The sequence below is a fragment of the Synchiropus splendidus genome, chromosome 6, assembly GCF_027744825.2.
Source record: "Synchiropus splendidus isolate RoL2022-P1 chromosome 6, RoL_Sspl_1.0, whole genome shotgun sequence".
In the NCBI taxonomy this organism is placed as follows: Eukaryota; Metazoa; Chordata; class Actinopteri; order Syngnathiformes; family Callionymidae; genus Synchiropus; species Synchiropus splendidus.
Window position 1 is genome coordinate 14,221,840 of NC_071339.1, and position 27,365 is coordinate 14,249,204.

A 27,365-nucleotide genomic window follows, 5' to 3' on the forward strand; every position below is an offset into this window, starting at 1 on the left:
TTAACAGCAGGCTTAGTCTGTATATGAGGACAGTGATGAGCGTGAGTCGGGTTGGGTTGTTAGAGGAGCGAGACAGAAGTGCTGAAGACTACTGGAGGAGGAGGAGAAGACGAGGAAGACAACAACGAGGGCCGTGATGGAGGACTGACTGGAGCACGACGAAGAAGGAGAAGGTGTAGGACTTGCTGTGAAGACCCTTGGTGGGAAATGATGAACAAAAGCCCGTATGTTCAGTTAATAAAATGTAACATGTAAATACAATGTTATGTTTCATGTGACTCGGCCGATTAAACCCACTAGATGGAGCACTCCCCTCTCTTTCTGTTCATTGAAGTCGTGCTGGTTGTCCAGCAACAATTACTGCTGATGTTTTTCCCCGTTATTTTTTAAATCAGGAAATGGTGTAGCTTTTTTTGACTAGTGAGTGAAACGCAACATTTCAAAAATATGGCGTCCTTTCCGTTGGATCATGTTCTTCTCTGTATACCATCACATCTTGGAGTGATTTCGATGGTTTCTGACGTGTCTCCACCGCACAGTTTACACTCATCCAAGTCAACGTATTCCCCTGAATGCCTCCAACATGGCATCCAACTATGTCTTGTGAATCCGTTGCAATGCACTTCAGTATAAATCAAGCAAACAGTTTATCCGCATTAATATAATCCTTTAACTTCGCGAACACCTCGCCACGAGCCTGAGCGGCACCTCATCGCGTCCCCGTCATGTATAGGCGGCCTGAAGGAGGAGACAAGTATCTGCTCCTCAGGAAAGTTGTGCGCGTTAATGCTTTAATCTGTACCGGTGGTGGTACAACCTATCGGTCGTCCACGCGCCTTCACATGGAGGGGACTCGACCAATCAGTTGTCAGTGCCGAGCAGGCGCCTATAACATTGTCACCTGTGATTGGTCGATGTGTCGCCCCGCCCTGCACGGACCTATTGCCGCTGTAGGAAGCTCCGACTTAGTCCTGACTGTCAGCAGACGGAGCCGGACGCGCTGCTTGGACCGCCCTCTCTCTGAGCCCGCAGGTAGGACGCTTCTTCGGGACCGTGACTCCGTTCTCCTCCTCGCGTACTCTGACATTGTGATGTGGTGAACGGATGCCGTTCTCCCCGGGGCTTCCGGAGTCTCATCCCCGAGGAAGCTCTCTCGCGCGCGGCTGACAGATCAGAGGGGTGAGACAGATGTTGGGACCCAGACTTGATGATGGGAGGCGTTCATTCAGCTGCAGACACTTCTGGTTCTGGCGCTCATGTGGGTTCATCGATATTATTAAAATAACGAACGATGATACAGTGAGCAGTATGTCATATTTCTAGTGGAACCCAGCCAGAGCAAGAGCACAAACAACAGTATAATGAGAAAAGTAGCTCCCAACGCTCAGCAGGAGGATTCACAGTGGAGACACTGTCCCCCACCCCGGGAGAAGCCAGAGGTCATGAATGTGTCAGGAAGTCCGGCAACTGGGATGCGGCCGGGGACACACTGGAGAGTTGTCGACTGTCAGGAGGAAGTGTCTGGGGAGATGGAAGTTTAGACTCTTTACTTCTGTAATTGGGTGGACATGGAAAACCGACCAAACTGAAGGACAGAAATAGAAAGAAAGTAATATTTTTAGCCTTTGTATATCCTGAACTGCTGGAGGATGCTGTATAAATACACGACAGTTGTCTGATAAGGAGCTGTATGATCTACACACACTAGATGTGGCGTCCAGAGTCTGCGCCCGTGGTGACATGTTTGTGCTCTCGGCAGTGTCGTCTCCCTGTTTGGATGTGGGCCACAGGTAGTTGGTAAAGTCATCTAACAAAGGCGAGCCGGTACCAATATTTGTCCTTGCTGACTGACAGGACGAGAGCCATCTTGTAGCGGCGTCCTTCTGTTATCACTCTCAGACTGTCCATGTGTCTGAATCTGTCAGTGTTTAGTGTCTAACAATGCTGTTATGATACATCATTTGTCTCATTTAACTGTGGTCATGTGTCTGTATATATATGTGTGTGTGTGTGTGTGTGTGTGTTCTCTCTGTCCACTGCTCATCACAGGAATGGGAAACCAGTGAGTACACCACTTCTCTCTGTGTACACTCTCCAGGGGTGAATGCTGCATGTTACGTTCTTGTTTGGGAATGCAGTTTTGGTCCTGTACACCTCCTGACTGCAGCACCTCACTTCAGTTCTGAGGCTGTCCCAGTGCCAGGCCGCTGTCAGCTGCAGTCACTGGTGGACATTCAGCGGCTCTCTGTGCTCCTGTTCCTTCAGTCTCACTTCACCTGCATGCGTCTGTCCTCTTTTCTCTACTGTCCGTCCCCGTGTGTTTCACTCTTGTTCCGCTGGTGTTTCTAAATGCTATTTTCTGACAATGCCTAGATGAATTCATCTCAACAGAAAAAGGATTAATAATGTATGACTGTCACCATATTTTCTTCTGGGACTTTTGCGTAGCCAGAGTAGCCAGAACATCTCCATCCTGGCTGCCACCTGAGGTCCCTCTGTCAAGCAATTTGGACTCCGTAGCCGCTCCGACAGGTTTCCATGACGACACACATGGAGATGATTTGTGACATTAGTTGTGGCAGCTTGAGAGAGATGCTGCTATCACCTGCGAGCTTCGACTTGAGTGCACGTGCGCACATGTGCGATTCATTTGTGCCCCATTAAGCGTCACTCATGGGTCTGGCTTGGTCTGACCTGCCTCCCTTCATATTTCGGAGGGAAGCACTGCTTCTTCACACTAATTGGAAAATAATTAATGTTCAGATGAAGTCAAGCTGCAAGTGTACCCACTGGAGCAGAGTCATTGCATCATCACAGTGAAGGTGCAGGCAGCAGGAACAAAAGCGGGGAGAGGCGTGCTGATATGAGCGGGGCTATTTTAGTCTGCAGGTCTGGAGTCACTTCTGTGTACAGATGACAAGGTCTGTGAGTGAACACTCTCACTGCTGACTTCTGGTGCACGCCGATGTTGGAACAACAGTAACACTGATGCTGTTTTCTCAGAGCGCGACAGTTCGCCGATCTAAATCTGGAACTGTGATCTTTAGGTCGGGCACTTTCACTTTAATCATCTGGGAGGAGTTGTTTATGGAGTACCAGCGTGAGTTTGGTAAACAGTCTAAGCAGTGGTAGTGGTTCAGTGTTCTGACCCCTATATGTCATACTAGTGTGACGAAAAAGCATTAAAAAGTTATTGTAATTCTCTGAGCCCCCGAATACGCCTGTGAGAACGGACATCTGTCAGTGTCTCCTGGGTCTCTCCCAGGGCCTCCTCCCTGCCAGGAAGGAGAAGAAGGAGTCCTGTAGAGATTCTGAGAACTGGCTAGTCTTCTCTGAGAGAAAGAGTCCAGACTCCTATGGATTCAACTATTTTCCTCACAGATGACGTCAGCGATGAGTACACACTTTGATGAGCCACTAAATTAGCAATAGGTCGATGAATACTTGAGGGTAACTTTCTGAATGTCACAAACATGTGTGAGAGAGTTTCACGGGAAAAACAAGTCGTACCAGAACAAAACAGTCCAGCTGGTTTCCCTGAACCCACCTGTGACACTGGGTGCTCGGCATATTTGGTCTCTTGTCCTGCTGGTAATTGAGCAGCCTCATCTGAAAAGCCTCAGGGAAACTCCAGTCCACGAAGAAAATGCATGGGGAACATTAGCTCACCCTGCGCAGTCCAAAGACAATCGTTTTTAATAAGAAACAAGTGTTTCATTAGAAGTAGGGCAGCGGTTATTGCTGAACGAGAACGAGATAAGTCCAGATGTACAACCTTGAAACTGCTAAAAGCTTGGCTTCTTGCTTCCATCATGGGTCCAGCCGGGGTCACCCTGCATCCCCTCTCCTCCTGCCTTGAGCATGGCAACAGTTTTTTCTGCTATCAAGCTGGAAGGTGGCAAAGATATTATGAACATAAATCTCACTGCTGGCCTCTGTGCATGGCAAGCTAGGATCCGATCACGTCAACCCAAAATTGAATAAATGGAAAATGACCTCAGCGCTGACCATGACTCGGCTGGAACCTGCCTTTTAAAGGGACAAGACGGAAAGAGAAGTCGCTCTTAGAGGCACAAGAAATGCTGTGATACGTATCCTGTTTTGTCGATATTTTTCGGAGATATTGTCAGAATACACACTTCTTTGCTGCGGTTCTCAAGTAACTAGTAACCTAAATGTGGGTTTCATCATAGTTCTCTTATACATCTGACTGGAGATCTGCACGTCTGCGATGCCAACGCACAGCTTTTGCGTTCAGTCATCATTCAGTCCATCATGTGTTTTAGCTCTATAAAAGTCACCGTCTCTCCTCTCCACAAACCATCTGTCCTCCCTGACTTTGTCGCCAAACCTCTTGACATTGTCCCTCTGATAGAGCCACTTCTGATCTGGTCCTTTCCAGTCCCTCCCATTAACAACCTCTGTGTCTTCATCTCTGATTCTTCTGACTCAGAGTCCTGACTCATCACGTCACAGATCATCTGTCAGTCATCTCCATCCAGCCTGCGCTCTCTTCTGCCCTTCCTCTGGATGACAGCACATGTTAACTGCATAATATTCTCCAATGAAACTATTGCACATCGCCATTGTCCTGATCAAAGACCGCGAGTTAGTAGTAGTCATTTCTTCAGCACTGCCACAACACGAGGCCCTAGAGTTGGCTTCAGTGTTTCATTAGAGACTCAAGTGCAAGAATTAAGAGGTGCAGTGTGAACATGTTACAATATTAGCACATGCTGACTGCATAGCAATAAGTGGAGCATATTTGAATTCCACTCTTTATAATCATGAAAACAAGCTGAATGAAAATATGTCAGAATCTAAAAATGTCTGCATATCGTGCTTCAAAACTTAACTCAGACAAAAGCTGTAGATGCACTTGTCCTTCTTCATAAAATGTCACTAGTTATATAGGAAAAGGGAGTGTGTAGGAAAATGCTCTGCTGACATGAAACAGTTGCCCAGAAATGTGACAGGCTGTCTGTCTCACAGTGATCAGGCACATTTCCAAACTGGAGTGAAGAGAACTGTAACACAGGTCCCGCTATAATCAGCTCAGCAACTACTTTTAATTCCTATGGCTAAAAAATGTCCAAAAATAGAGAGTGGTTGTCTGCTGAGCCATTCTCGCCTCTTTGACGTGAATTTGTGACCCCCAAAACGTTCATTAAAAACCAACTCTTATTAGTTCTCGGCTAATTTATGGAAACAAAATTGAAAAATAAGGGCAGCCTTCCACTAACAAACAGTCACCACAAATGCCAACCTTGTTGCCACACAGGTCCTGTAGTAACTGACCTCTTTCTTCCAGAGAGACTTAGGAACCTTTAAACTTCTGATATGCACATCTCAGGAGCGAGCATAAAGTCTGCACTGACATTTGCACTGACTTTTTAAGTCACAGCTAAAAAGGTCATCCAGTGAGTGAGAGTGTAGAGGAGGTGTGGGGGGGGGTCATTTTGCAAGTCACTAGTGTAACAGCTTGCTAAGTTCCTTGTTTTCTGTTTAGTCTCCACAAACACAACTGACTGTGAGCATGTTCTCACCGGCTCTCCTCTCCCTCCACAGTATCGTTCCGGACCGACACAATAAGAAAATGCCGTTGGGTGAAGAGTGTCCAGCCTGGAAAAAGAAGACCACAGACGTGAAAGAAAAGTACGACTTCAAGGATGTCTTGGGGACGTAAGTGCACCAGTCATGGTTGACTTTTTCAGTGTTGATGAAAAAGTTGCGTTCTGGAGGAATTTTTCACTGGGACAGCTGTTGGGAAGCCGGGAAACCCATCCAGACTGTGATTGTTTGACTGGGCTGCAGAACAAGTCTCTGTTACTCACATCCTACTTCAGTTATTATTGCAGCCAAACAGTATGGATACAGTGGAAAGAAGTCAGTGAAACTGTGCTTAGTTGTGACTGTTGGTCGAAAGAGCAAGCTATGGGTTACTGACCGTTAGCACTTTTATCTGGCATTTTTGATGTTTTGTTTCTCTTGTCAAAATGAATTCACCATAGAATCATTCATACTTCAGCTCCAGCATTCTCAAACTTGGTGATGGTTCATTTGATTTCTGTGCTTGAGTGGCCCTTTGACCTGACATCCAAAACAGCAGAGCTGAGACAACAGCAAAAGACCCACGGCGGTGATGTTACTAGTACGCTTACATTGCTTTTTCAAAGTCATGCAATGTGTTATCTGTGTATTTGTCTCTTTGAATACATAGTCAGTCCTTCCAGGATTTCATCGTCAAAGTTGCTATTATTTTTTATTCTGGAACAACATGACAGGAAATAAGGACTTTTGAAAAAAAAAAAAAACTTCTGAGGTGACATCATGTCGTTGTTTTTATTTTGTTAATCCTCACAAGGGCAGAGACTGATGGACGTTTGGATGAGCGGCATCTGAGAGGTAAAAATGGGGAATCTTTGTGTGTGTGCTGATGATATGTTCCACACGGTCAGGTTGTAGAGTGACAAAAATAGTCAGCCATGTTTGTTTACATCCGCCCGTGTTTTTTTTTTTTTTTTTAATAATTGGAACTGTGTAAGGGAGGGACTATTTAAATATTGAATTCAATGTGATTTAGGGTTCTAGCTGCTGTTGGACACAGTTGTTAAAATGTGTTTTGTCGCATCTACACTGATCTTTGTGCCATAGATGTTGGCACACAGGTCTAGTTTTAAATACAGTTCAAAATACAAGCTGAGTCTGGTGCCCTGGTATTTGCACAGTTTTCTTTTTAAATAAATGGAAGGAACAGGAAGTTGAGGACAGCTAGACTGTGTCCTCTTGCCGGGTTTCTCAGTGTCTAAGGAAAACCCTCTAAACCACTTACGCCACCATGTTCCCCTTCAAATGTTATTTATTACTGACAGTGTTGCCGACTTGTATTGATTGCATGCTTGTCAGTTGATGAACACTGGTGTCTTTTAAGCCTGTTTATGCTTCTGCTCCAACTTAATATCCACAAGATTAGAGCCCTGTGGTTAGAATGCTTTATCTCCACCCAGCACGTTACTCCGTGGCCACTCATGTGACCCCAATAGCTGGAGAATTGAGAACGGATGTTCTGGACTCCTTCTGATTCCTCTCAGGACGAGTTTGTTCCGATGTTGCTCGCAGTTTCTTGTGTTCACATCAGCCAGATCTGACAGAGCAGTCTGTCTTTTGGACACACTCTCCCTAAGCTTGATGGACTCCCCAGGAGGTTGTGGCTCTCACCTGAGTCTTGCGATGGGGCCACAGCTTGCCTGTCATCATTCAGTGACAAATTATTTGACACTTGCAAAACCCTTATACAACATGGCTTCATTATTGTTGCTTTGTGTCAATATTTCAGTGGAGAACAGTTCTTATAATTTCTGCCCCTGATTCCCACGTGTCTTTATTTTTACAAACAGGGTTTGTGTTGCTATGTGTTAGCGTGTGTCTCTGTGTTGCAACAGTCAGTTTAGTGTTACTGGCCCCCGATCCAGACGTTGGTCCAGCAGAACTGGACCTCAGCCGTAGTCCAACATCTTTTTTTTTTTTTTTTTATTATCAGAAGTGTGTTATCATTACGAGTCACGTCGGAAGATGTTGTAAAGCAAAGTCCAGTGGTGTTTTTGCTCCCAGAGAAAGGTGGAAATCTCGATTGTAATTCACTTGTCATCAGAGTTTTGGTTTCACTAGAGTGAACAAACCTGAGCCAACGACAGCTGTTCTGAGAACAGTTGGTAACTGCGAAACGATCAACACAAGTTTCTCTTTCCCGGCAGTGTAACATGGCGGTTCTGTTCAAACACTCCCATTATCCACCCTGAATTAGGAAAGCTTTTCCGTATTAGCAGGAGCTCTCTGGGCTCCAGTTTGCACTCCATCTGAATAATAAATTACTGGAGGAGGGATCAGCACCATAAAAACCCTGAAGTGACTATGTTTGTTGTGCCAGTGTCACAAGACAGGATGTTTATCTAAGGTGTTTTGTCAGAAACACCTTTTCTACACAAGCACATCCGTGTCAGTCCAGGATTGCCGTGTGTACAGTGAGGCCTCAGCGACAACGACCCGCGACCCGTTGCACTCTTGACTCCCAAATCTCTCAGTTGCTTAATTTGTTGTTGTACTACTTCTACTACAGCAGTGATGTCGTTTCTGTTGTTGGCTGGTAGTTCTGTAACTGGTTGGTGAGAGAGCCAACGCGTTGAAACCAGTTGGTTCAGATCAAAAACTGCATCTAATCTCTGTTTAAACTGAGTCATAAACTATACATGGTGGTTACCTTTCCAGAGGAGGTCATGATTTCGACGCTGTTGCTTTGTCTGTGTTCAAAATAATTTGAAAAGTTACAGAGGGATTGGATGACTTTTTCAGGAAAAGGAACACATGCTTCAATTTGGGGAGTTATCACGATCCATCTCTACCCAGTGCTTCATAATGTGATTTACATGATCCTCGGTGCCTTGTGGAGCTCCGAAAAAAAGTGCTGATTTGATGCGGAGGGGAGGTCGGCCATCAGGCTGCACATAATACAGTATACATGCCTGCGACCACCCTCGCTTGCATCAGAGTTGACAGCCCTGTAAAATCCCACAGTGCACTGAATCCATGGCTTGTAGCAAGGTAGTATTGTAGTTGGTCGTGTGTGAGTAACTGGCGAAATCGGCCAGTGTCGGCAAGAGTACTGATGCTGGTTTAATAGTTTGGTTCCAGGAGCTTTTAGCTTGTACTCACTTCTTAGTTCAGAGGAGACCTGGGCAATACGGTCCTCAAAGTGCTGGGGTCGTGCAGATTTTTGTTCCAGCCACTGGAGCTCACACCGTCAACAAACTGATGATCAACCGATTGCATTGCTATGACACCTGATGAGTGAAAAGCTCCTCTTTATTGGACCCTTTGTGGAACTAACTGCCCACCCCTAGATCAGAGGATTTACAGTAGCAATGGATGACTGCAGTCAGTTATTAACGGGATAAAAATAACAGGAAAAACAAAGCTTAGTTTTACCCGTTGTGACATGATTCTTTCGTGTTCTAAAAGAACAGATGATACATTTGAACTTTCTCTCCTGGAATCTACCCTTTGGTTTTACTGGCGGGTATTTTTGCTGCCATGGCACCACTTGAAGCTGAACTGAAACTGACCTGGTGTTGCTTGGCTTTGTGTGAGACTCATACATGCGACGTTCCCAAATTGTCTTAAACAAAATCACTTTCTTACTGGATAAACTCCCTACAGGTGATGGTTGTCTGTCATTGCGTCCTCCCTCTCAGGAACTGGTCTCAGTAGCTGTGTCTGTTTCAGTCCTCATGTGTGTCAATCAACTCTTGTTTTCTGCTGCCAGAAACAGTTTTATTAAAAATCACACTGATGGTTCCAGAGTTACTGTACTGAGAAGCTTGGATGACTTGCGCAGTTATCTCAGCAGGGAGCAGCCAGTGCTGTGTTTGACTTTCTTGTATTGGCCACGGATTTACAGCGAATTATAATGGTGTAAAAGATTGTAAATGAAGCTTTTTGTTCATATCTGGTCAGTGACCCTGTCTCCTGGACGTGTCATAGAGGTCCCTCTACTGACACTGGAGCACCTTGGTGTTTCCTCAGAGGAGCCAGGAGAAACACATCATCTCCTCATTCAGGTTCCACAATGGCTCTGCCATGGGACTTCAGACTCACTCAAAGCTCTTTGAGGAATTAAATAAATGTTCATGTTGCGTTTGAGCCGTCTGATTTAAGTTCACTATTAAACGTGAGACGAAGTCTGTCAGCCTCCGAAGAACGGGGCGGCGAGCAGACTGATGCAATGATTGTGAGAGGAAATTCATCATAATGCAGAACATGAAAACGGGAAACAGAAGTTAAAAGCTGCAGCAGACACAGTGTGGCCTTTGTAGCGGCGTGTAATTGTGAACGTCGTGTGTTTAGACGCGGCTGATGGATACATGAAAAGAGGTTTCCGTTGCTTTCAAGCTCTCATTGTCATTCTTCCAGTGGTCCCTGTGCCCGGCTGGACTGCAGTTGTCAGTGTATCACCCAGCTGTGCACCATGTTGGCTTGCCATCGCTGGACTGTTGTCTTGGTAACAACAGGAGATACTTTCCATAATGAACTCCAATAGTCACTATGGAAACTAAGTTTTGTGATTTGCTATTAATACTCTCTCAGCAGGTCGTCATGTGTGCGTCAGGCCCGAGAAACCAGCCTCCATTAGTTGCCACTTGGTCTTCGCAGATGATCCACTTATGTCAGCACACACCTGCGTTAGGATAGTTTATGATCGGTTCATCTAATGAAAGGACTCGTCCCATGTTTACTCTGCTCTATAAGGAGAGGGAGACATGAGCAGCTATGAGTCAGTTAAGAAGAGCAAATACCTGTCAAGTGTTGGTTTAAAGGTGCAGTTGGTAGTTTGCTGTCACAGCTGTGTATTCAAGCATGTTTGACCTAATGGACTCGCCCTTAACCCATAACTGATGTTGGACTCTGAGGACTGACTTCATCCATTTGAGGCCTGTGGAGCTCAGCACATGGACCTTCACCTCCCTGATGATTCACAATGATGTCCATGGGTCACTAATATCAGATAAAGTGCGGTGGCGTGGCTGATGGTCCTACTAGCCTGCTTGAAAATTCATCTCTTTGCAACTCTGTTGTTGCCCCAGCAAGACCATTCCTGATAACTTGTGATAACATGTTCTGAGTTGTGATAACTGGTTTGGAGGAGACACACTGCTCTGTCTCTAGTCGGACTAGTTTCACTGTCTTCCAAGAGGATGGAAGGCTGAGTCATTGTGGTCTCTCAAGAGAGAAGTCTCAGAAGCATCATTTTGCAGAATATTAACTTATCTGTAGAGTTTTTACATGTTCATTCTCAAGAAAGTACTCTCCTGTAGAAATTATTAACCAGCAGCTGCTGCCTCTTACTCTCCTGCAGAGTCGCCATATAGTCATCCATAAGGACAAAAACATGTTCAAGAAAAGTGACTGTCACTCGAAAGGTTGTTCTGCATTACCAATAATTGCTTCTAATCCCGTCCTGGCAGGACTGAGGGCTCACATCTGGCTGGGATTAGAGGGAGAGTCAGAGCTGAAATTAAACAAGAATATCAAGGAAAAATCTCTCTCATGTCTGAAACAAGTTCTCATCTAAGCCAGGAGATGCTGCACAAAACCCCCAGAGTTGCCTGAATCTGGATGAACCGCACACCAGGAGCAGAAAGTGAAAGTGACCCTAGTTTATGACTTTTTTTTCTCCTTTGGACTTTTAAAAGGAAATTAGGAAAGTGTGTGAAGTATGAGCAACAAATGAAATAACAAATACCAGATGAAAAAATATATAAAAATAGATACATGTTTATTTCAAAATGGGACCAGGAAACCATCTTCGATAATATTAAATTGGCCTCTAATTCACATGGAAAATCTGTCCTCTCTAGTACTTAAATGCATAAATCACTTCCTCATTGCCATCGAGTTGTGTGCAAAGCTGTTGTGTAAAACCTGCAGAGCAACACCTCTCACCCAAGAGGAAGTTGACAACAACAGCCAGTCGTTCGTGTCCATACGCAGTGTCTAAGGTCATTGGTTGTGTAACCATGGTGATAAACTTTAACCTCACAAAGTGGCCTGTAGAAGAATGCGTTGATCAGGAAGAAGCATGTACCTTAGAATGACAAGAAGTGAAGTTATGTTTGTTTGTATGTGTATGTTGCCTTGCATTAGTTGTAGTACTTTGCACCTGAAGGTGTTTCAGGAGTTTGCCTTAAGGAAAACAGAACAGAGAAGAGAAGACCTGCACTGTCCCTCTGTGAACCTGGAGAAATCCTGCGACAATGTGGAGAGGTAGTGTGGTGGTGTAGGAGGATGTCAGGGGAGGGGCGAGTATGAGGATAGTGGTGCTCAGCGATGAGCATAGGGTTACATCAGGTCCACTGTGTGCTATTGTGATGGTCAGACTGACAGAAGTTGGAGGGGAGTCTCATGTTTGCACATGATACAGTGATGAAAACAGTTGTGGTGGGTACGATCGGTCATCAGGGTGACAGATTGAGATGAAGGTGGTGAAGAAGTGAGACTCAGGAGTCAGAGATGAACATACTGAGGTTGTCATTGGGTATAAGAGTGAGATGATCATAAATGAATAGGTATCAAAAGGACATGCAGAAGTTTGGAGACATATTTGGGGAGGGTAGAAAGTTTGTACACATGGAGAGGAAAGACAGAAATGAATCAAGAAGGTTGGAGATGCAGGAGAGGGAGACGGCCGATGGCTGGGAAGTCACTGAAGAGTTTTGGTTTGTGGAAATGGGGTCAAAGGCTTTGCAGAATGTCTCCAGTGACTGAGTGAATGTTGAAAGCTCGCTGAGTGTGTCGGCCTTGTTTGTGTGAGTTTGACTGCCGCCACATTTGTGTAATGGAAACAGATGGAGATTAATAATGCACACACGGGACAGCAATTTCACTGCAATCAACACAAATGCCCTCTTCCCGTTACGTCCCCTCCTTTTTCATCAGAGTGACTTGCGTTAATCCGTCTCTCTCTCTCTCTCTCTCTCTGCTCTCTGACTCTTCCACACAACATCCCTGCTGAACTCTCTTCATTGAGGCTCTGACTTGCGTCTAACAGTCCTGGTGGAGCCTGCATGATGCAGCTGTGTATTTCTCTGTCGCGGGTTCCCCTGTGATTCCCTTGGCTTCACTTCAAGAGCTAAATCACTGGTGTCAGTAATGGCTCACCAGACTGTTTGTCACGACCGTGGAAAATCTCTATCGATTATTTTATTGATGGATCTCTGTGCGGATTACATCACTATATTTAGCTCGGCGTGTCACCTCGCCTCTCTGCGCTCCAGCTCCGTGTCATGTGTGGTATTGGCTTTGTTTTCATCATTATGTCAGAGTTTGAGGGCTTTTGTGCTGTTATTGTGTTTCTCTCTCCCCGAGGGAATCTGTCTTTTTCTGCAGACCAGTTCAGTCGGTTGGAGCCATGCTGCCAAACCAGTCTGCAGCGTGTTTATACACTTTTGACATTTTTACCTTCAAGCCTCTACAAGCCGGAATAATTTTCTGGCAGTCTAAGTCTCAAGGAGTTGGAGGGAAGCTGTGAGAGGTAGGGAATGCAGATTGACGAAGCGGGCAGTGGAATCATCTGAAATCAATATTGCAGATTGATTGACCCCTTAGGTCCATGCGAGTCCTCCTGAGCAGTGACCCAGTCCCTGCCCTCACTTACTGCTCCAATTATCAGTGTAGCCAACCACTGATTTGGACTGTGTGATTTTGTCACTGTGAGTGTTTTCTTTCACAACTTAAAAAAAAAACATCAGCAAAACAGCAAAAATCTTTAAATCTGCTACCAGACAAGTCGGCAGTTGAAGGCAAAAACACGGCAGAATAGTTTAGGGCTGTGCCAAAAATGATTCACACAAGAATCGCAATTCCTACTTGCTATGTTTCACAATCTATTTAAAATGTCCCAAAAAAAAATCAAAATTACGCTACGGTAAGTACGTCACTGGTCTGCCTGTTGTGGAACGCTTGCTCCCATGAAAGCATTGAAGAATTATGGGGATGGGGGTCTTTGCTAAAGGCTAGAGTTTGGCATCATTTGGGCCCAGGAACACAGAGCTAGACAAAGTATGCAGTGTGCAAGCATTGCAAAAATAAGGTCAAGCGCTTTTGCGACACCACAAAGGCAAACGCTCATATTGCGAGGCATCACCCGCAACTCACTGCCTTGCTTCACTGACAGCTGTGCCACAGCTTCACCTCAAGGCTAGAAGAACGGTCACCAGTTAAGGCTCTCAAATGGCAGCCATTGGAATCAAATCATGAGATAGTACATTTTTCCACCAGCATAGTCACTCGCAAGTTAGATGTTGAAAGGACGAAAACACTTGGTTGACCCTATTCATGTCCATGACGGTCATAAAAAAAAAAACATGAAGAGGAATCTATGACAAAAATCAACCATCAAAAAAAGGAAATAATATTCAACATCACATTTCAGTTAACAATAGAATAACATAAAGAAGAAAAAAGAAAAAGAAACTTAAATAAAAAATCAAGCAACCATAGAAAATAAGTGGAATAAGGGGATAGCAGCAATAGAAGCTATGGAAAGCATGTTAAACATTCACCTCTAAAGTCAATCTTCCTTTTTGTTTTCTTTTTCTTTTCTGCTTTTCTCTACTTCAGGAAATGCAGTTATATATTGTGTATAAAACTGCCCATGTTGAAAGACTAGGGAAACTAGAGCAGAGGAAACATGAAGCGCCAATTGTTGCTTGTTTTGTATCACAAACACTTGAGAGTCTTCCAGAGTTCCTCCCCCTCGTCTCTCACTGGCCTCGCAAGCAAACTTGTCCATCTGTAAACCACAAAGTGGGAAAACAGTTCAGAGTTGGACATCAGGTGTGAAACACTGACACCATCTGATCCTCGGCAAAATTGTTGGAGTGCCATTGTGCCAAATGGGAAGCTGAAATTCTCCAAGAATTCAGCATTTTTTAAGTGACAACACCCAGAGGAGTGTTTCACTGTGGTCAAAGGAAGAGGGCAGGCATAATACACAATAAGTAGCTTGATAATTGTTCTGCGTATTGTAATGGACTTCCAGAGGCAGCCCAGCGGGGGTGGATTCTAGGATCATTGTCTCTGAGCTGAGCCGTGCTGAGGCAGGGACTTCTGTGTGAATCAGGTCATGCTGAGGCTCAAATGCTCAGGGTCCTGTGAATAGTATAGAGTTGCCTCACGTTGATTGATAGGCTTCCAGTCGACATGATCCAAAATGACTGATTCTCTCAACCCAGTGTCACAGGACGACAAAGTTATGCAGGCCAGACTCAGATGGATTGGATGAGCAGTGAGAAGAGACGTGGAACGTAGTACATGAGGTCCAGCTGAGGACCTCGGACCAGGGACAGTTGGGTCAGGCTGTTGCAAATTCTTGGGGGGCAGTCGCACACGTTTTTGTTTTTGTTTTTGTTTTTGTTTACGGTAGGGCTGCGCCGAATTGAAAGTTTGAGGCTGAAGCCAAAGGAACTTTAAAATGCTTGGCCGAATACCAAATAATTTGTAATACCAAATGTACATTGCTGGTTTATTTTTATATTTTGAAAACATTTTAAGCACATATTTACATATATGTTTGTCAAAGAAAGTTAATGTTTAGATGATTTTTGGACATATTTTTATATTTCAGGCTTTATTTTTCTAAATGATACTACGTCTACTACTAATAATGATAATAATGAAAATGTGACTAAATTTCCTATTAAATAATATTGTAAAAAGAAGGCTCTAGATTGAATTGAACACTTATTTGCAAACTCCAATTCTACTTTTGCTCTCCAACAGCAAGCCACTTTAAGGTGAATGTTGCTTTATTTCTTTGAATGTTCGGTGCATCCCTTGTTTACGGAGAGTAACATACTAAGCTCCAGAAAACCAATTCAAATGAAACGTAATTGTTGATGATTCCTGTGGGAGTCGCATCATTTGAAGCGATCTGTCACCACCTGTGCTGATATGAATTGGATTTGGTGAAAATCGATATTTTAGCTCCCACTATTGACAACATTTTGTGGATGTGTGAAGAAGCACAGCCTTTTTAAAAGCTTCAATTATTAAGTTGAGGAGGAGGGAAGTGGCACAGAGAAGACAAAAACATGAAGATGTAAATAGACAAAGTGGGACAACGCTCATGCTGAGAGAGTCATCTGCTCCATGAAGGTGGCGCTTTGTTCCCCCACTTTCTTTCTTTAGCCTCATTCTGGTGACAAAAATAGCAGCAGCTCTGATCTTCAATTCGAGGTGGACCTTTGCATGGGCTCCACACAACCACCGACCTTCACAGACATATTGCATTAAAACCAATCCGACAAGGTGGTTCACAAACACAAGGGCCGTGATTCTTTTTGTGGAGGCAGTCTTCCAATCTGAGCTGTCTAATGGTCAGCTTTTTTTTTGAAGGAGCAGGTGGATCTTGTGTTGATATCGGACTGAGCCAAACCACAGTTGGGCGTCACTCGGCTCTGATTTGACCAGATGGTCTTTCCAGGGCTAATTTTTCCGCTTGCCCTTTTTTGGCGGGCATAACAACAGGAGATTCCCAGCTGAAGGTGATTTCATCTTGTCGTGTTTTTTTTTTTTGTCAAACCTTTACACATTTAGGAAAAAGTGGAAAGAGAGGCGTGCAAAACAATGGTTGGACACGTGGAACATAGAAACCTCCCCATCACTCCCCAACATGAAGGACCAACCTAGAACCTGTGAGGATTCCAGCGTGAAGCCTGGAATCAGAAAAAAATCAGGAGAGAGAGAGAAAAGTGCAGCTCAGAATTGGAGTGTGGTGATGAGGTGAGCTTGCCCAGCTGGTTGTCACTGATCTCATGAGTCTGACCTTCTATGATAATCTCAGAACACACAGTGGAGCTGTTGATGTTGGAGCTTGTGTGTGAACCTCTTGGTGTCACTTCACCGCAGTTACCTGGTTGGTCCAGGAATGTCGGGTCAAATCCTCCAGATATGACCAAACAGATGAGCCAAATGTTTGCAAAGCGCTTGCTGTGAGATGTTGGTCATTTCAGTCCAAACACAAGCAGAGTGTGACTCTCCAAACACAGTGTTCTGTTGGTGTCATCATCTTTGTGCCACTCCCTTTGCCATCAATGAAACACACCGACAGTTGTCATTTCACATCGGCGCACTTGTTTGCTGTAAACTCGCCTTGGTTCTTCCGCGGCGAGGGTCGGGCGCAGCTGAGGGGGGTGCGCTGTGTAGCAAATGGGGAAAGTTCAATAAGGTGCTTGTTTAGCAGGTCAAAGAGCCTTTAATGGTTCATCAATGTAACACTTTCCAGTGAGTCAGAAAAACACAGGCACCCTGACAAGATAAAATGAAACAGTGCCATCTAAACTCCAAAAGAATAAAGTCAGTGATGGAGATTTAAGGGCGGAGCTTGCAGGTCCCGTTAGGGATACTGATAGGGAGACTGGTTCTGTTATGCTAAGAGTCAGTTCAACCTAACCAAGCTGTGTTTATCTTCGGTAGGTCTGATCATGAGGCCTGCGAGACCCAGATGTTCTGCGTTAGGATGAAGTCATTGGAATGTTTCAACACTGTCCCTCCCTCTGTGGCCCTCAGTTGTCCCTCTACTTTTATGACCGACTGCTACAGCGGTTGTCTATGTGGTTGTTTCAGTTTCAGGCGCTGTTCTGGGATTCCGTTCATCAGACTCAGGATCTTGTTTCTTCCACTCTTCTCTGATTATAAACATCTTTCTAATTGCTGGGCCTGGACCAGAACCTCAGGACCTAGTGTCTCAGGCCACTTCAGCTCCCTCAAATATTCCTGGAGCTATGCCAAAGCCCCGCAGATCATCAGAACATGTGCCACTACTCTGAACGGGTCATGGGAAAATGTCTTGCTGCTTCAGTCGGCCTGCTTTCGCTTAGCATTTTCCTCTGCAGGGAAAAGCTGCTCAGAGAGAAACATGTCGATCAACGCCGGAGCTGGGTCCTTTATCTCTGTGCTGACCTTCATTGCTTCCATCAAGGAGGTTATGTTTTTGACAGCCTTGGTTTGTCTGTCGGTCTGTCTGTATTCAAAATGACTTGAAAAGGTGTGGTCGGATTTGGATGAAATTTTCACAAAATATGTTCAATGCAAGGTTGTGAGTACCAAGCCTTGACAAGCCACCTTCCTATGAGGACATTTTGCTTTGTGAAGACATTTTGGTTTAGAGGCTTGGTTAAAGTTAGCCACCTGTTTTCGATGGTTAAGTTAAGGGTGAGAGGCTGAGGAACTAAGCTAAACAAACGTGTGTGTGTTTAGTTTATCTATCCTAGTGAGGACCAAGTATGGGGAAAACACCCCCTTTTCGGGCCCTTATGCCTTTGTGGGCCCCTTTTGCTGGACCCAACAAGGTCATTATAATGAGGTTTAAGTTTGGTTAAGGTTAGCCATGTGTTTTGGATGGTTAGGTTTAGGGTGAGGCTGTGAAATCACCAATGGATGAGCCAAGAGTGACCGACACTTTACAAACCTGCTGGTTTGACTGTGTTCTTGTGTGTAATTGTGGTGTTTTTGTGTTTCAGAGGCGCTTTCTCGGAGGTGGTCCTGGCCGAGGAAAAGAGGACCCAGAAACTGGTGGCCATCAAGTGCATCCCAAAGAAGGCGTTAGAAGGCAAAGAGAACAGCATTGAGAATGAAATTGCAGTTCTGCACAAGTAAGTGTCTTTCCCTGCTCCGTGTGCAGAGTGTGTGTGAGACAGCCTTCTCTGGAGGTCAGCTTCTGCTCGTTGTTCTTTTGGACAATGCAACAAATATGTCACATGAGTGTTGATCCGGGCTGATCAGCCCACCCCTCCTTCACATCAGTCATCATTCCGTGACTGATCGTCTTCAGCAGCCCTCCATTTCTTTTTGGGTCAACGTTCTGGACTCCATTCATTTCTTCATAGAGCACATCTGTGGAGCCCTTCCAGAAGTAGAACACGACCCGCTCAGACATTAAATAGACACACTGCAGCTACAAAGAAATGCACGCGTGTAGAGGAAGGCGTGGAAAATACATTATTGGTGACAACTTGTTTTGACTTTGTGAGGCCAAAAATGAGACTCTTTCCTTGTCTGTGGCTGAAACGACCCACTATTCAAACAACCAAGACTCGTAGCTAGCTAAGCTAAGCATCAGCTTCTGTGGAACGTTGGTCTGTATCTGTGGTGGATTGTAGGCCCTTGTGAAAACTCTGATCTTCATCGCAAGTTATTTTTAGAGCTCTTGTTGCCCAGGTTACAGCAGACATACAACTGGCCAGTATACAAGTGTCTGAGGTGGAGAGGAGAGAGCGGGTGTTGGAGGCACTTCCATTCACACGCGTTCTAAGACTCATCGGCGAAATCGGTTTCTGACGCAGTTTCAGTTTAGAAGTGACTTCAACATCACACCATAGTGAGAGTTATAATGAGAGTTGTCTCATTCAGACGTGGATAAAATACAGTGCTGCCGATCTAAACTGGTGCCATGATGACTGAAAACTGCGACTTCTTCATAGTCAGGAACAGGGTCAGTAGCCACACTCATTTTGTCTTAGTCTTCGCAGGCTGGCATGATGTTAAACCATGATGAACGTGACTCAAATATCTCAAAATCAAATCATGCTGCCAGGACCCTAAGATTCTCAAGTCGATCACCCCAAAAGGTTCAGTCTTGGGGTGCAGAGCGTTATCCATCTTAAACACGACATCCAACGTTTAAAAGCTCTTTTTGTTTATTTCTAATATCATCCTGTTTTCTTATGAGCTTCTGCTCACTGATGTCTCCATGGGTCAGCATTCTTGTGTGTTCTTTTTCAAGCCCTGTTCTGTCCGTGAAACACTTTGGGAACGGTGTTCTGAGAGTTGCTATTGAGGTAAAGTTTTATTATTATTATCCTTGGCTATTATCGTCTCTGGAGACTCCAGCTTGAGCATCGGTTTCCTGGTTCCTCTTGTGTTTCTGGGAGGAGCACTGAAGGCAGGGATTTCTCCTTCCTGTGCTCACACAGGTATCAAGTGATGCTCTGGCAGTGTCAGTGAACTGAGGGCAGAGTTGCCTGGCTGACAAGAGGGCTGTCGTGAGGAGGGAAATGGCATTGTCTTGTGGAGACACGTGGTCGGGATTATATGGAGCTGACAGAGAAGAATCCAGCTCCTGATTGTGCTGATCTTTTGTTGGATTATAAGGAGATTCATTATCACCGCCTGAAATGTCAAACAGACTTGTCTCTTCTATTGACGGAGTAAGATGGGAGAGACGCGACGGCCGCAGGGTCCACTCATCGGAGCGTGTCAATGGTTACACGTCACATCCACGCTTGGAAACACATTTGACCGTGGGACGTGGCACCTCTTCACACGTGCCGGCTTCATTCATCCTTTATCCTTCAGTGGGCTCTGCTAGTCTGGGTCCTGTGTAGGAGCTGTCGTAGCTTTGGCTGACCTCCAGTGTGGATGATGGAGAGTGTGCCTTCGTGTTGTCGCCGCTCCACCCAAACCAGCGGTTTAACTGGACGAGCTGCTTGCCGATGCTGCTGAAACTGAAGCACCTTGTGACACACTGCAGGGCCAAAACTCAGCAGACGTCCTCATTTTTGTGTTTGTCTGAAGCACACATGGACGCCGAAGCCCAAGGCTCCTGAGTTCTATATATACTCCTGCAGATGCCTGGATACAAGCCGAGCATTAGTAGCAGAGGAATTACTGAGACACTCTGCAGCACTGGAGCCAAGATGTGCCCTGGAAAACATCATTCAGAAAAAAAACATTAACAACCACTGAATGGATTGCTTCAGTTGATTTTGGGCAGATGTTAACCTTTTTTTTCTGAGTGAAGCAGTGTGGATCGATGTGAAGTGCAGAAGGAGATGGTTCTCACACATCACTGTGTGAAACCAGTGGTACCGACAGGTACGCCAACTAGGCCTGTCACTATTGTACATTTTGCTGCTTGATAAATTGTTGCTCATGAACATCATTATATGTTTTGAGACTAAAACAGGGGTAGCCAACCAGTTAGAGCCTAATAAGAACCACATTTTGTACCGTGTTGTGACAAATAGCCACATCCTACAAATATGTGGTGAAAGCACATCCCAGCGTGTCACATGGTTGCTGGTTCACGTCCGGCGCATGTCTCTTGTGCATTTATTTTTTTTAATTCATGCATTTTTCCGTGATCCTCCTTGAAATATCAAGCGGGGTGTTTTTTGTTTTACGTGTTTCATGGCGGCAGTAGCGTCGCCCTGGTCCGTGCGTGCGAGCAACGCTGCGGACTTATGCGACATGTTGACTCTTCGGTCCACTGAATTAAGCGGACTTCATGGTGATCAACGATGAGTAAACACATGCCATATGTTTAGTTGAGGTCATGACAAAGTGTAACACGGAACTAAGTAATGTTAACCCCAGTTGATCATGGCTCTGATGACAATCCAAGTCTGAGGACCACAACTCTCATCGGTGTATTGTTTATGTTAAAGGAGATTCAGTCTTGAACGATATTTAGAAAATATGCCGGCATCTGTGGATAAGTCCAGCACCTTAAAGATCAGGGACAGCAGTAACACTTGCTCGCACAACACACACAGGTCCAGAACACCGCCTTTTCCGTCACATGATAGCATTTTATTGAAGTACATTTTACAGTAATTCTGGACTCGGACAGTAAATGTTGGCGGCCACATATCTGTGGGCTCTTTGTGAGGTTGATTCTGTATCCATAATGAAGAAATACTCCTTCAATTCTATTAATGTCTGTCAAATTCACGTCCATTAGCAGTCTGGATCACAGGGACTTAACCACTTGATGAAAGAAGGTTCCTCGCTATAGCTTTGATCTGGTGACTCATTCTCACCTGTGTCTCAGCACCTCGGGTCTCAGGGGGCTCAGGGTTGAGCCAATTACTGAGGTTTGGTCAGCGACACTAATGACTCCAGCTGCAGAGCTCAGATTCACAGAGACTCTCTGCTGGTTTAATGTGGACTCGTGTCTGTTTCTCCCGCAGGATTAAACATGCCAACATCGTGTCTCTGGAGGACATATTTGAGAGTAAATCGCACCTCTACCTGGTCATGCAGCTGTGAGTATTCCTCCGTTCACTCATGCTCCCACTAATGTGCTTGCTCAAGAGCACTAGTGGAGAGTTTGGTCACACACCTGCAGCCTGCCAGCGAGACTCATCCATTCATCCATCCATTCATCCATTCATACTTTCATTCGTTCATCTTAGCGCAAGGGTCGGGGATGGTCTGTCGGAAGGAAGTGTATCATGTGTGAAAATGTATATTGTTACAAGGGTACATTCACGATAAATATAGCTTTACAAACAAGATGAATGAAGTACCAGCATCTGCTTGTTGCTTAGTTATCTGCTATTTATTCCGTCATTGTCGGATCAGCGCTCCGATTGTTGTTATCAGAGTAATGTCACCACCTAGTGGTCGTAAGCTGTAACAGCAAGCATCTTCCATCCATTTAAAAACGTCATCAGATGAATCCACACCCACTGAGCAGGTGAACCTCCTCCTCCTCTGGTTCTTCCTGCTGCAGGGTGTCTGGTGGGGAGCTGTTCGACCGGATCATTGAGAAGGGCTTCTACACGGAGAAGGACGCCAGCAAGCTGATTCAGCAGATTCTGGATGCTGTCAAGTATCTGCATGACCTGGGCATTGTGCACCGCGACCTCAAGGTCAGTGTCTGCAGTCTGGTGCTGACGTAAGTCCCAGAAGGCATCAGTAATGAGGGCGTGTGGTTCCACCCCAACAGCCGGAGAATCTGCTCTACTACAGCATGGACGAAGACTCCAAGATCATGATCAGTGACTTTGGCCTCTCCAAAATCGAGGACTCTGGCAGTGTGATGTCCACCGCCTGTGGAACGCCTGGATATGTTGGTGAGGTTTTGAAGGAGCCTCTGTGGTGTGTTCATGTAAACTGAGTGTCTCTGCAGCTCCGGAGGTGCTAGCACAGAAGCCCTACAGCAAAGCCGTAGACTGCTGGTCCATCGGGGTCATCTCCTACATCCTGTTAGTGCTCATCGCCACTGTCTGGTGCCAGCTGCTCTGTGAACTCACCACTGTGTCTCCTAGGCTGTGCGGTTACCCCCCCTTCTACGACGAGAACGATGCCAAGCTGTTCGAGCAGATCCTGAAGGCAGAGTACGAGTTTGACTCTCCGTACTGGGACGACATCTCAGACTCGGGTGAGGCGAGACAAGCCCCATGACGTTTGTCACACGACTGAGCTTGTTTCTCCCTCCTCTCTCAGCCAAGGACTTCATCGTCCACCTGATGGAGAAGGACCCGCACGTCCGTTACTCCTGCGAGCAGGCTCTGCAGCATCCCTGGTACTGACCCGACCCACCCCACCTCCTCACGCCAAGATTCATTCCTTCCCTTGTGTGTGTCAGGATCGCCGGCGACACAGCGCTTGACAAGAACATCCACGAGTCCGTCAGTGCGCAGATCAAGAAGAACTTTGCCAAGAGCAAGTGGAAGGTATGGAGACCTTCTCTCCACATCCGTCCAATGGTCCTTCAGCTGAAGGAGCTTTCTGCTGATGGTGTGACCGTCAGACTGTCCTCCTACAGACTAAGTGTGTGTGTAGTTGTTGCTGCAGTGAAGGTTGCTCTGCACCAGGATCACCCGAGTGAAACCCCCACCTGGCTGGTATTTCCTCACCGCTGACCTACTCATACTCAGTCTGTCAGTAGTCTTGGAGTGGAGATCACATGACCTGAGACTACAGCAAGTCGAGAGCAGGACAACGGGGGAAGACCAAGTTCAAGTGAAAGCATCTCAGTTCCTCAGCTCCTCAGTCTCACCACGACTCAACTTCAGGAGTCAAAGGGCTTTCTTCTCTCATTAGTGGCTGCAGTTTGGTGGTCTCGTAAGGTCTCTGGTGTGTGTACAGCTCCATGAAATACTCACATGTACGTGCAAATTTGTAGACATGGGTCCACTGTTGCAGAGTAAGTTCCGGTCCATACCATAGAAGAAACAGGAAAAACAAACAACAGCAATAAGCTTAACGTCCAGGCGCCGACGGTGTTTGGTATCATTGCCCAGCTCCGTGATCGGACAACCGATGCCTGGGGTGAAATGTTTTTGTGGCAATTCAGTCCTTTCTTACGTCAGGAACTGAGATGCTTTCACTGGAACTGGATTCCCTAGTGGTCCTAGTCTCGACTAGCTGTAGTCCCAGGTCATTTGACCTTTGAGTATGAGTGGGTCAGCAGTGAATGAAAACACCAGCCAGGTGGGTGGTGTCACTCAGGAGTCCAACACTTTGGTGGCAACAGAGGCGAGCGACTCACACAGAGGGAGGCCTGGTGGTAATGTTGCTGACTCACCTGTCTCTCTGTAGCAAGCCTTCAATGCCACGGCCGTCGTCCGCCACATGAGGCGTCTGCAGCTGGGCACCACTCAGGAGGGTGCGGCAGCCCTGCAAGAAGGTAGAGTCCCAAGAGCGCCGTGTCCCAGCGGGACCTCTCTGACGCCGCTCTCTCCTCCCCCTGTTGCAGAGGATGAGGCCCCAGATTCGATCTCCCCCTGCAGCCTCCGGTGCCACCCGACCAGCCGAGTGTGATCCACTCCACGCTTCTGTCTCATCCCAGTGACGTCTCACTTTTAATCCCTCGGAGGAACCCGCGGCCCCCCTCATCCGGTTGGGAAACACAGTACCGACCTCTGGCCTGCAGGGGGAGCCAGCCTGTCCAGCCTCAGACAGACCTGAAGGGGGCGACCTCCAGAGTGGCTCTCTTTTCCAGACTGGGCTTCTAGATTAGGATTCTGTTAAAGAGAATGGTGATATTGTGCTCTGTCAGGGGTGGTGGTTTTATTGAGTCGCAGGACGGAGCCTTTCCACTTCTCCTCTTCTGACTTGTTTTTTTTTTATTCGGCCTGTGCTCTTTCGTCCGTGGTGTCTGGTCCCCCTTTCTCAGCTGCATGTCGACAGTAATGCGAGTCAGCGTGTTTAAAAGCAGAGCAACCAGGGTGGTTTTGCAGAACCCCTTTGTTTTGTGACCTATCTGCATCACGTGTCCCAAAAGAAGCTTTTAGACAATCACTGACTGGTTTATGCAACGACACCTCTGTGTTTACGACGTAGCCTTGTATGCGGTGAGGAAACAGTTTTTGGAAAGAAAGGCTCCGCCTCCTTCTCTTGACTTTGCGCCCGCAGGGATTCTCTTGTCTAAGGTGCCTTCAGGATCACGGTGTGATGGGCTGTGCCGGCTCTCGTCTCTCTCTGATTTGCAGTACTGGGCACTGACACTTGATGTACGTTAGCGTTTCTCCTTTGCAACTCTAGAGCACAGCCAGGCTCAGAGCTGAGTCCAGCCGGGTTATCCTCAATATCATCTGGATTAAAAGACTGACAAACTGCTTGAAGGTGTCTTTCATCATCAGAACTGGGTTCCCCACAGTGCCCGTGGGTCCAAAAGTGGTCGGCGAACCTCAGATTTTAGCTTCAGTTCCATTCCATCCCTCCCTCTCTCTGCCGTAGCTCTCTCTCGCCCCCTTCTGGTGCTGAACTTTGCATGACATGTCACAGATGATGCTTGTCCTTGACTTCTTCTGAGGTGATTCCTTTTGCATTCGGTGGTTCATGTTTGCGGGTGTTAGAACGTGGCTTACTAATCCTGTGGCTGTGGTGTATCTGGACAGTGGTGCAGTCAGTACCTCAGTGTCGGTCTTATGAAAGTGCTGACGTCGGCTGAAGGTGGCCCAGTCAGGACTGTAAAATTCCAAAAAGACCTGCGACACACACAACACTGCAACACCCTGGTCCCTGTAGGACTGAACTCCGCTGAAGACTTCACTGTTTCTCTGCACAAAGATGGTGATTGTGTGTTTCTAGTGTAATGCTGTATGAAGGCTCTCAACCTCAGTGTGTAACAATGGAGCAGTGTGATTGTTGTGACCTGTTTACCATGAATATGTTGCCTTTTTATAAATGTTTTTATTTTGCTGGGGCTACAGTGACGTGCACAGATGCAATGCATTATGGGTTGTTGAGAAGTGACTTGTTTGTAAAGCATTAAATCCTATGCCTATGCATCGTTTCGTCTCTGTCTTTTTTTCTTTCTCCTCATTTTTTCGGACTAAAGACGCTACCTTAATGAGAACTTGCTTTATCTTTTGGTGGATTCCAAACAACATGTAACTTTTCGGTTTGTTTCTTTCTTTCGATCCGGATAGGATTTTAAAGATAGACACAAGTATAAAGACATTAGTGCTATCACACGTTGTCATTGAAACAAAAACACAAGACACAATGGCTAGTAGTAATACAAATCTCATCGTCTGCATCTTCTGACAAACATGTGGACCATCATCCTCATCTGTGCTCCGCGCACTCCAAAACCCAGATGCTAAAAGAGATATCACACACCAACATAACCGCATGGTGACATCACTCCTTAGCTTGTCTTAGACAAAGACTAACATTGAAATACTGACATATTTTTACTGACTGGTTGGATGGATACAGACCTGACTTCATTAGAAACTATCACTGAAACCAGAAAGGCTCCCAGAGAGCGCAGACCTCCACCGAGCCTCTCATTCCAACCACACTGCGATGAATGCGGATCCCACATGATGCTAAAATGATCACTCTCCAATATTATACGTCAGCATTCCCAGTGCAATGAGCTCCAACGGCCAGCTGGGGGCCGTGGCTGCGGCGTTCCATGAAGGAGAGAGATGGATGAGTGAAGGAAGAAAGAAGGCGCTGGTAAATCCACACTTGGTCACCAGACTCACATGGGTCACATTACAGCTGTTGAACCAAAAACATGTCTTCCATCGTCGGGTTCAGCGTGAGGAACATCTACGCGCCTCTGTTTTTGTATTGAATCTCACGCACACAAAGCTCCAACAAGCTCTTTTGTTTTGTGTCACAGCTGTTTTTGTTTTTTCTTTTGTTTTGGTTACAGATTGCTCCAAGCGTCGTGCTGAAATATTTTCTTTAAACAATAAAGACGGTGAGGACTCATCTCCGCAAGCCCCAGCCGCCGCTGATCTCATCGAGAACAAGCCTCCTCATCACAGAATATCCTTCTTTTGAATAAGCTAGTGAGAATCTCAGCTTGGAGGCATCGTGTGCTCACGACACCACAGAGGAGTGAAGCGTAGGGAGAACATTCCTGCTGCAGTTCGAGACACTGATTGCTCCACTTTTGAGGTCAGAGGGGAAAAAAAAAATCCCAGTTCAAGCCAATCTTTGCCAGAAAAGTGACGTCCATGTTACTTGCATTAGTGATGGATCAGATACTGGTCTGGACTAGGACTTTGACTCGGCCCATTAGAAGACTAAACTGCCGGCAGCTGGTCGGTGAAGGCACACTGTCAGCAGAAGTGGAGTGCATGAGAAAGAAATGTTTCCAACAGCAGTTCAGATTTAACGTGAGTGGTTTTGACTAGGTGAAAGATCATCTCCTGTCTTCGAGGGCAAACCCTCAGGTGTCACTTACTGGAATGCAAAGTCATCAATTGTGCACTTATGGACATTAAATTTTCCCCCATAGTGACCTGGATTGGATCCGCTCACAAGCACACTATACATATATATATATATATATATATATATATATTCACACTTCACTTCCAGCCAGAGCTCAGAGCTCCTTCCGCCTGAGCTAGAGTTGACATCAGAAACAGACTCTAATGTTGAGCTTTTCTTTGTGTGTTGGATAAAAAGAAATGTCTGTGGTAAGAAAACAGATGAAAAAAGCTTTTCATCAACATCTGGATCTGAAAATGAAAACGACAGCAGTGAACACATGCTTTTCTGAAATGGACGCACGGTCATATTTATGAAAACACAACGGACTTCTCTCGTGG

The 27,365-nt window shown here is 45.8% G+C and overlaps 1 protein-coding gene across 7 annotated transcripts; it reads left to right on the forward strand.

The window, feature by feature from the left end:
- Nucleotides 1–977: 977 nt before the first annotated feature.
- Nucleotides 978–25,573, forward strand: camk1b (calcium/calmodulin-dependent protein kinase Ib). Of its 7 annotated transcripts, none has more exons than XM_053867876.1 (14): nucleotides 992–1,032; nucleotides 2,050–2,062; nucleotides 5,569–5,682; nucleotides 16,150–16,335; nucleotides 18,075–18,206; nucleotides 21,525–21,599; nucleotides 22,070–22,208; nucleotides 22,286–22,412; nucleotides 22,469–22,544; nucleotides 22,608–22,720; nucleotides 22,786–22,864; nucleotides 22,928–23,015; nucleotides 23,884–23,971; nucleotides 24,041–25,573. In XM_053867876.1, the coding sequence occupies exons 2-14, from the start codon at nucleotides 2,052–2,054 to the stop codon at nucleotides 24,103–24,105; spliced, it is 1,293 nt and encodes a 430-aa protein (XP_053723851.1). In that variant the 5' UTR covers nucleotides 992–1,032; nucleotides 2,050–2,051; the 3' UTR covers nucleotides 24,106–25,573. The 7 variants fall into 7 exon arrangements, with proteins under 7 accessions (XP_053723853.1, XP_053723856.1, XP_053723851.1 ...); XM_053867879.1 differs by lacking the exon at nucleotides 992–1,032 and adding an exon at nucleotides 2,449–2,532 and having other exon boundaries at nucleotides 1,039–2,062; XM_053867878.1 differs by lacking the exon at nucleotides 2,050–2,062 and having other exon boundaries at nucleotides 978–1,032.
- The last annotated feature ends 1,792 nt before the right edge of the window (nucleotides 25,574–27,365 follow it).

Excerpts from the sequence above, each read along its gene's own strand:
- camk1b (XM_053867875.1), top strand. The coding sequence starts at position 1,950 with ATGATACATCATTTGTCTCATTTAACTGTGGTCATGTGTCTGTATATA. Across the intron at positions 22,209-22,285 it reads TTGTGCACCGCGACCTCAAG|CCGGAGAATCTGCTCTACTA; the intron begins GTCAGTGTCTGC and ends CCACCCCAACAG. Across the intron at positions 22,865-22,927 it reads CAGGCTCTGCAGCATCCCTG|GATCGCCGGCGACACAGCGC; the intron begins GTACTGACCCGA and ends TGTGTGTGTCAG.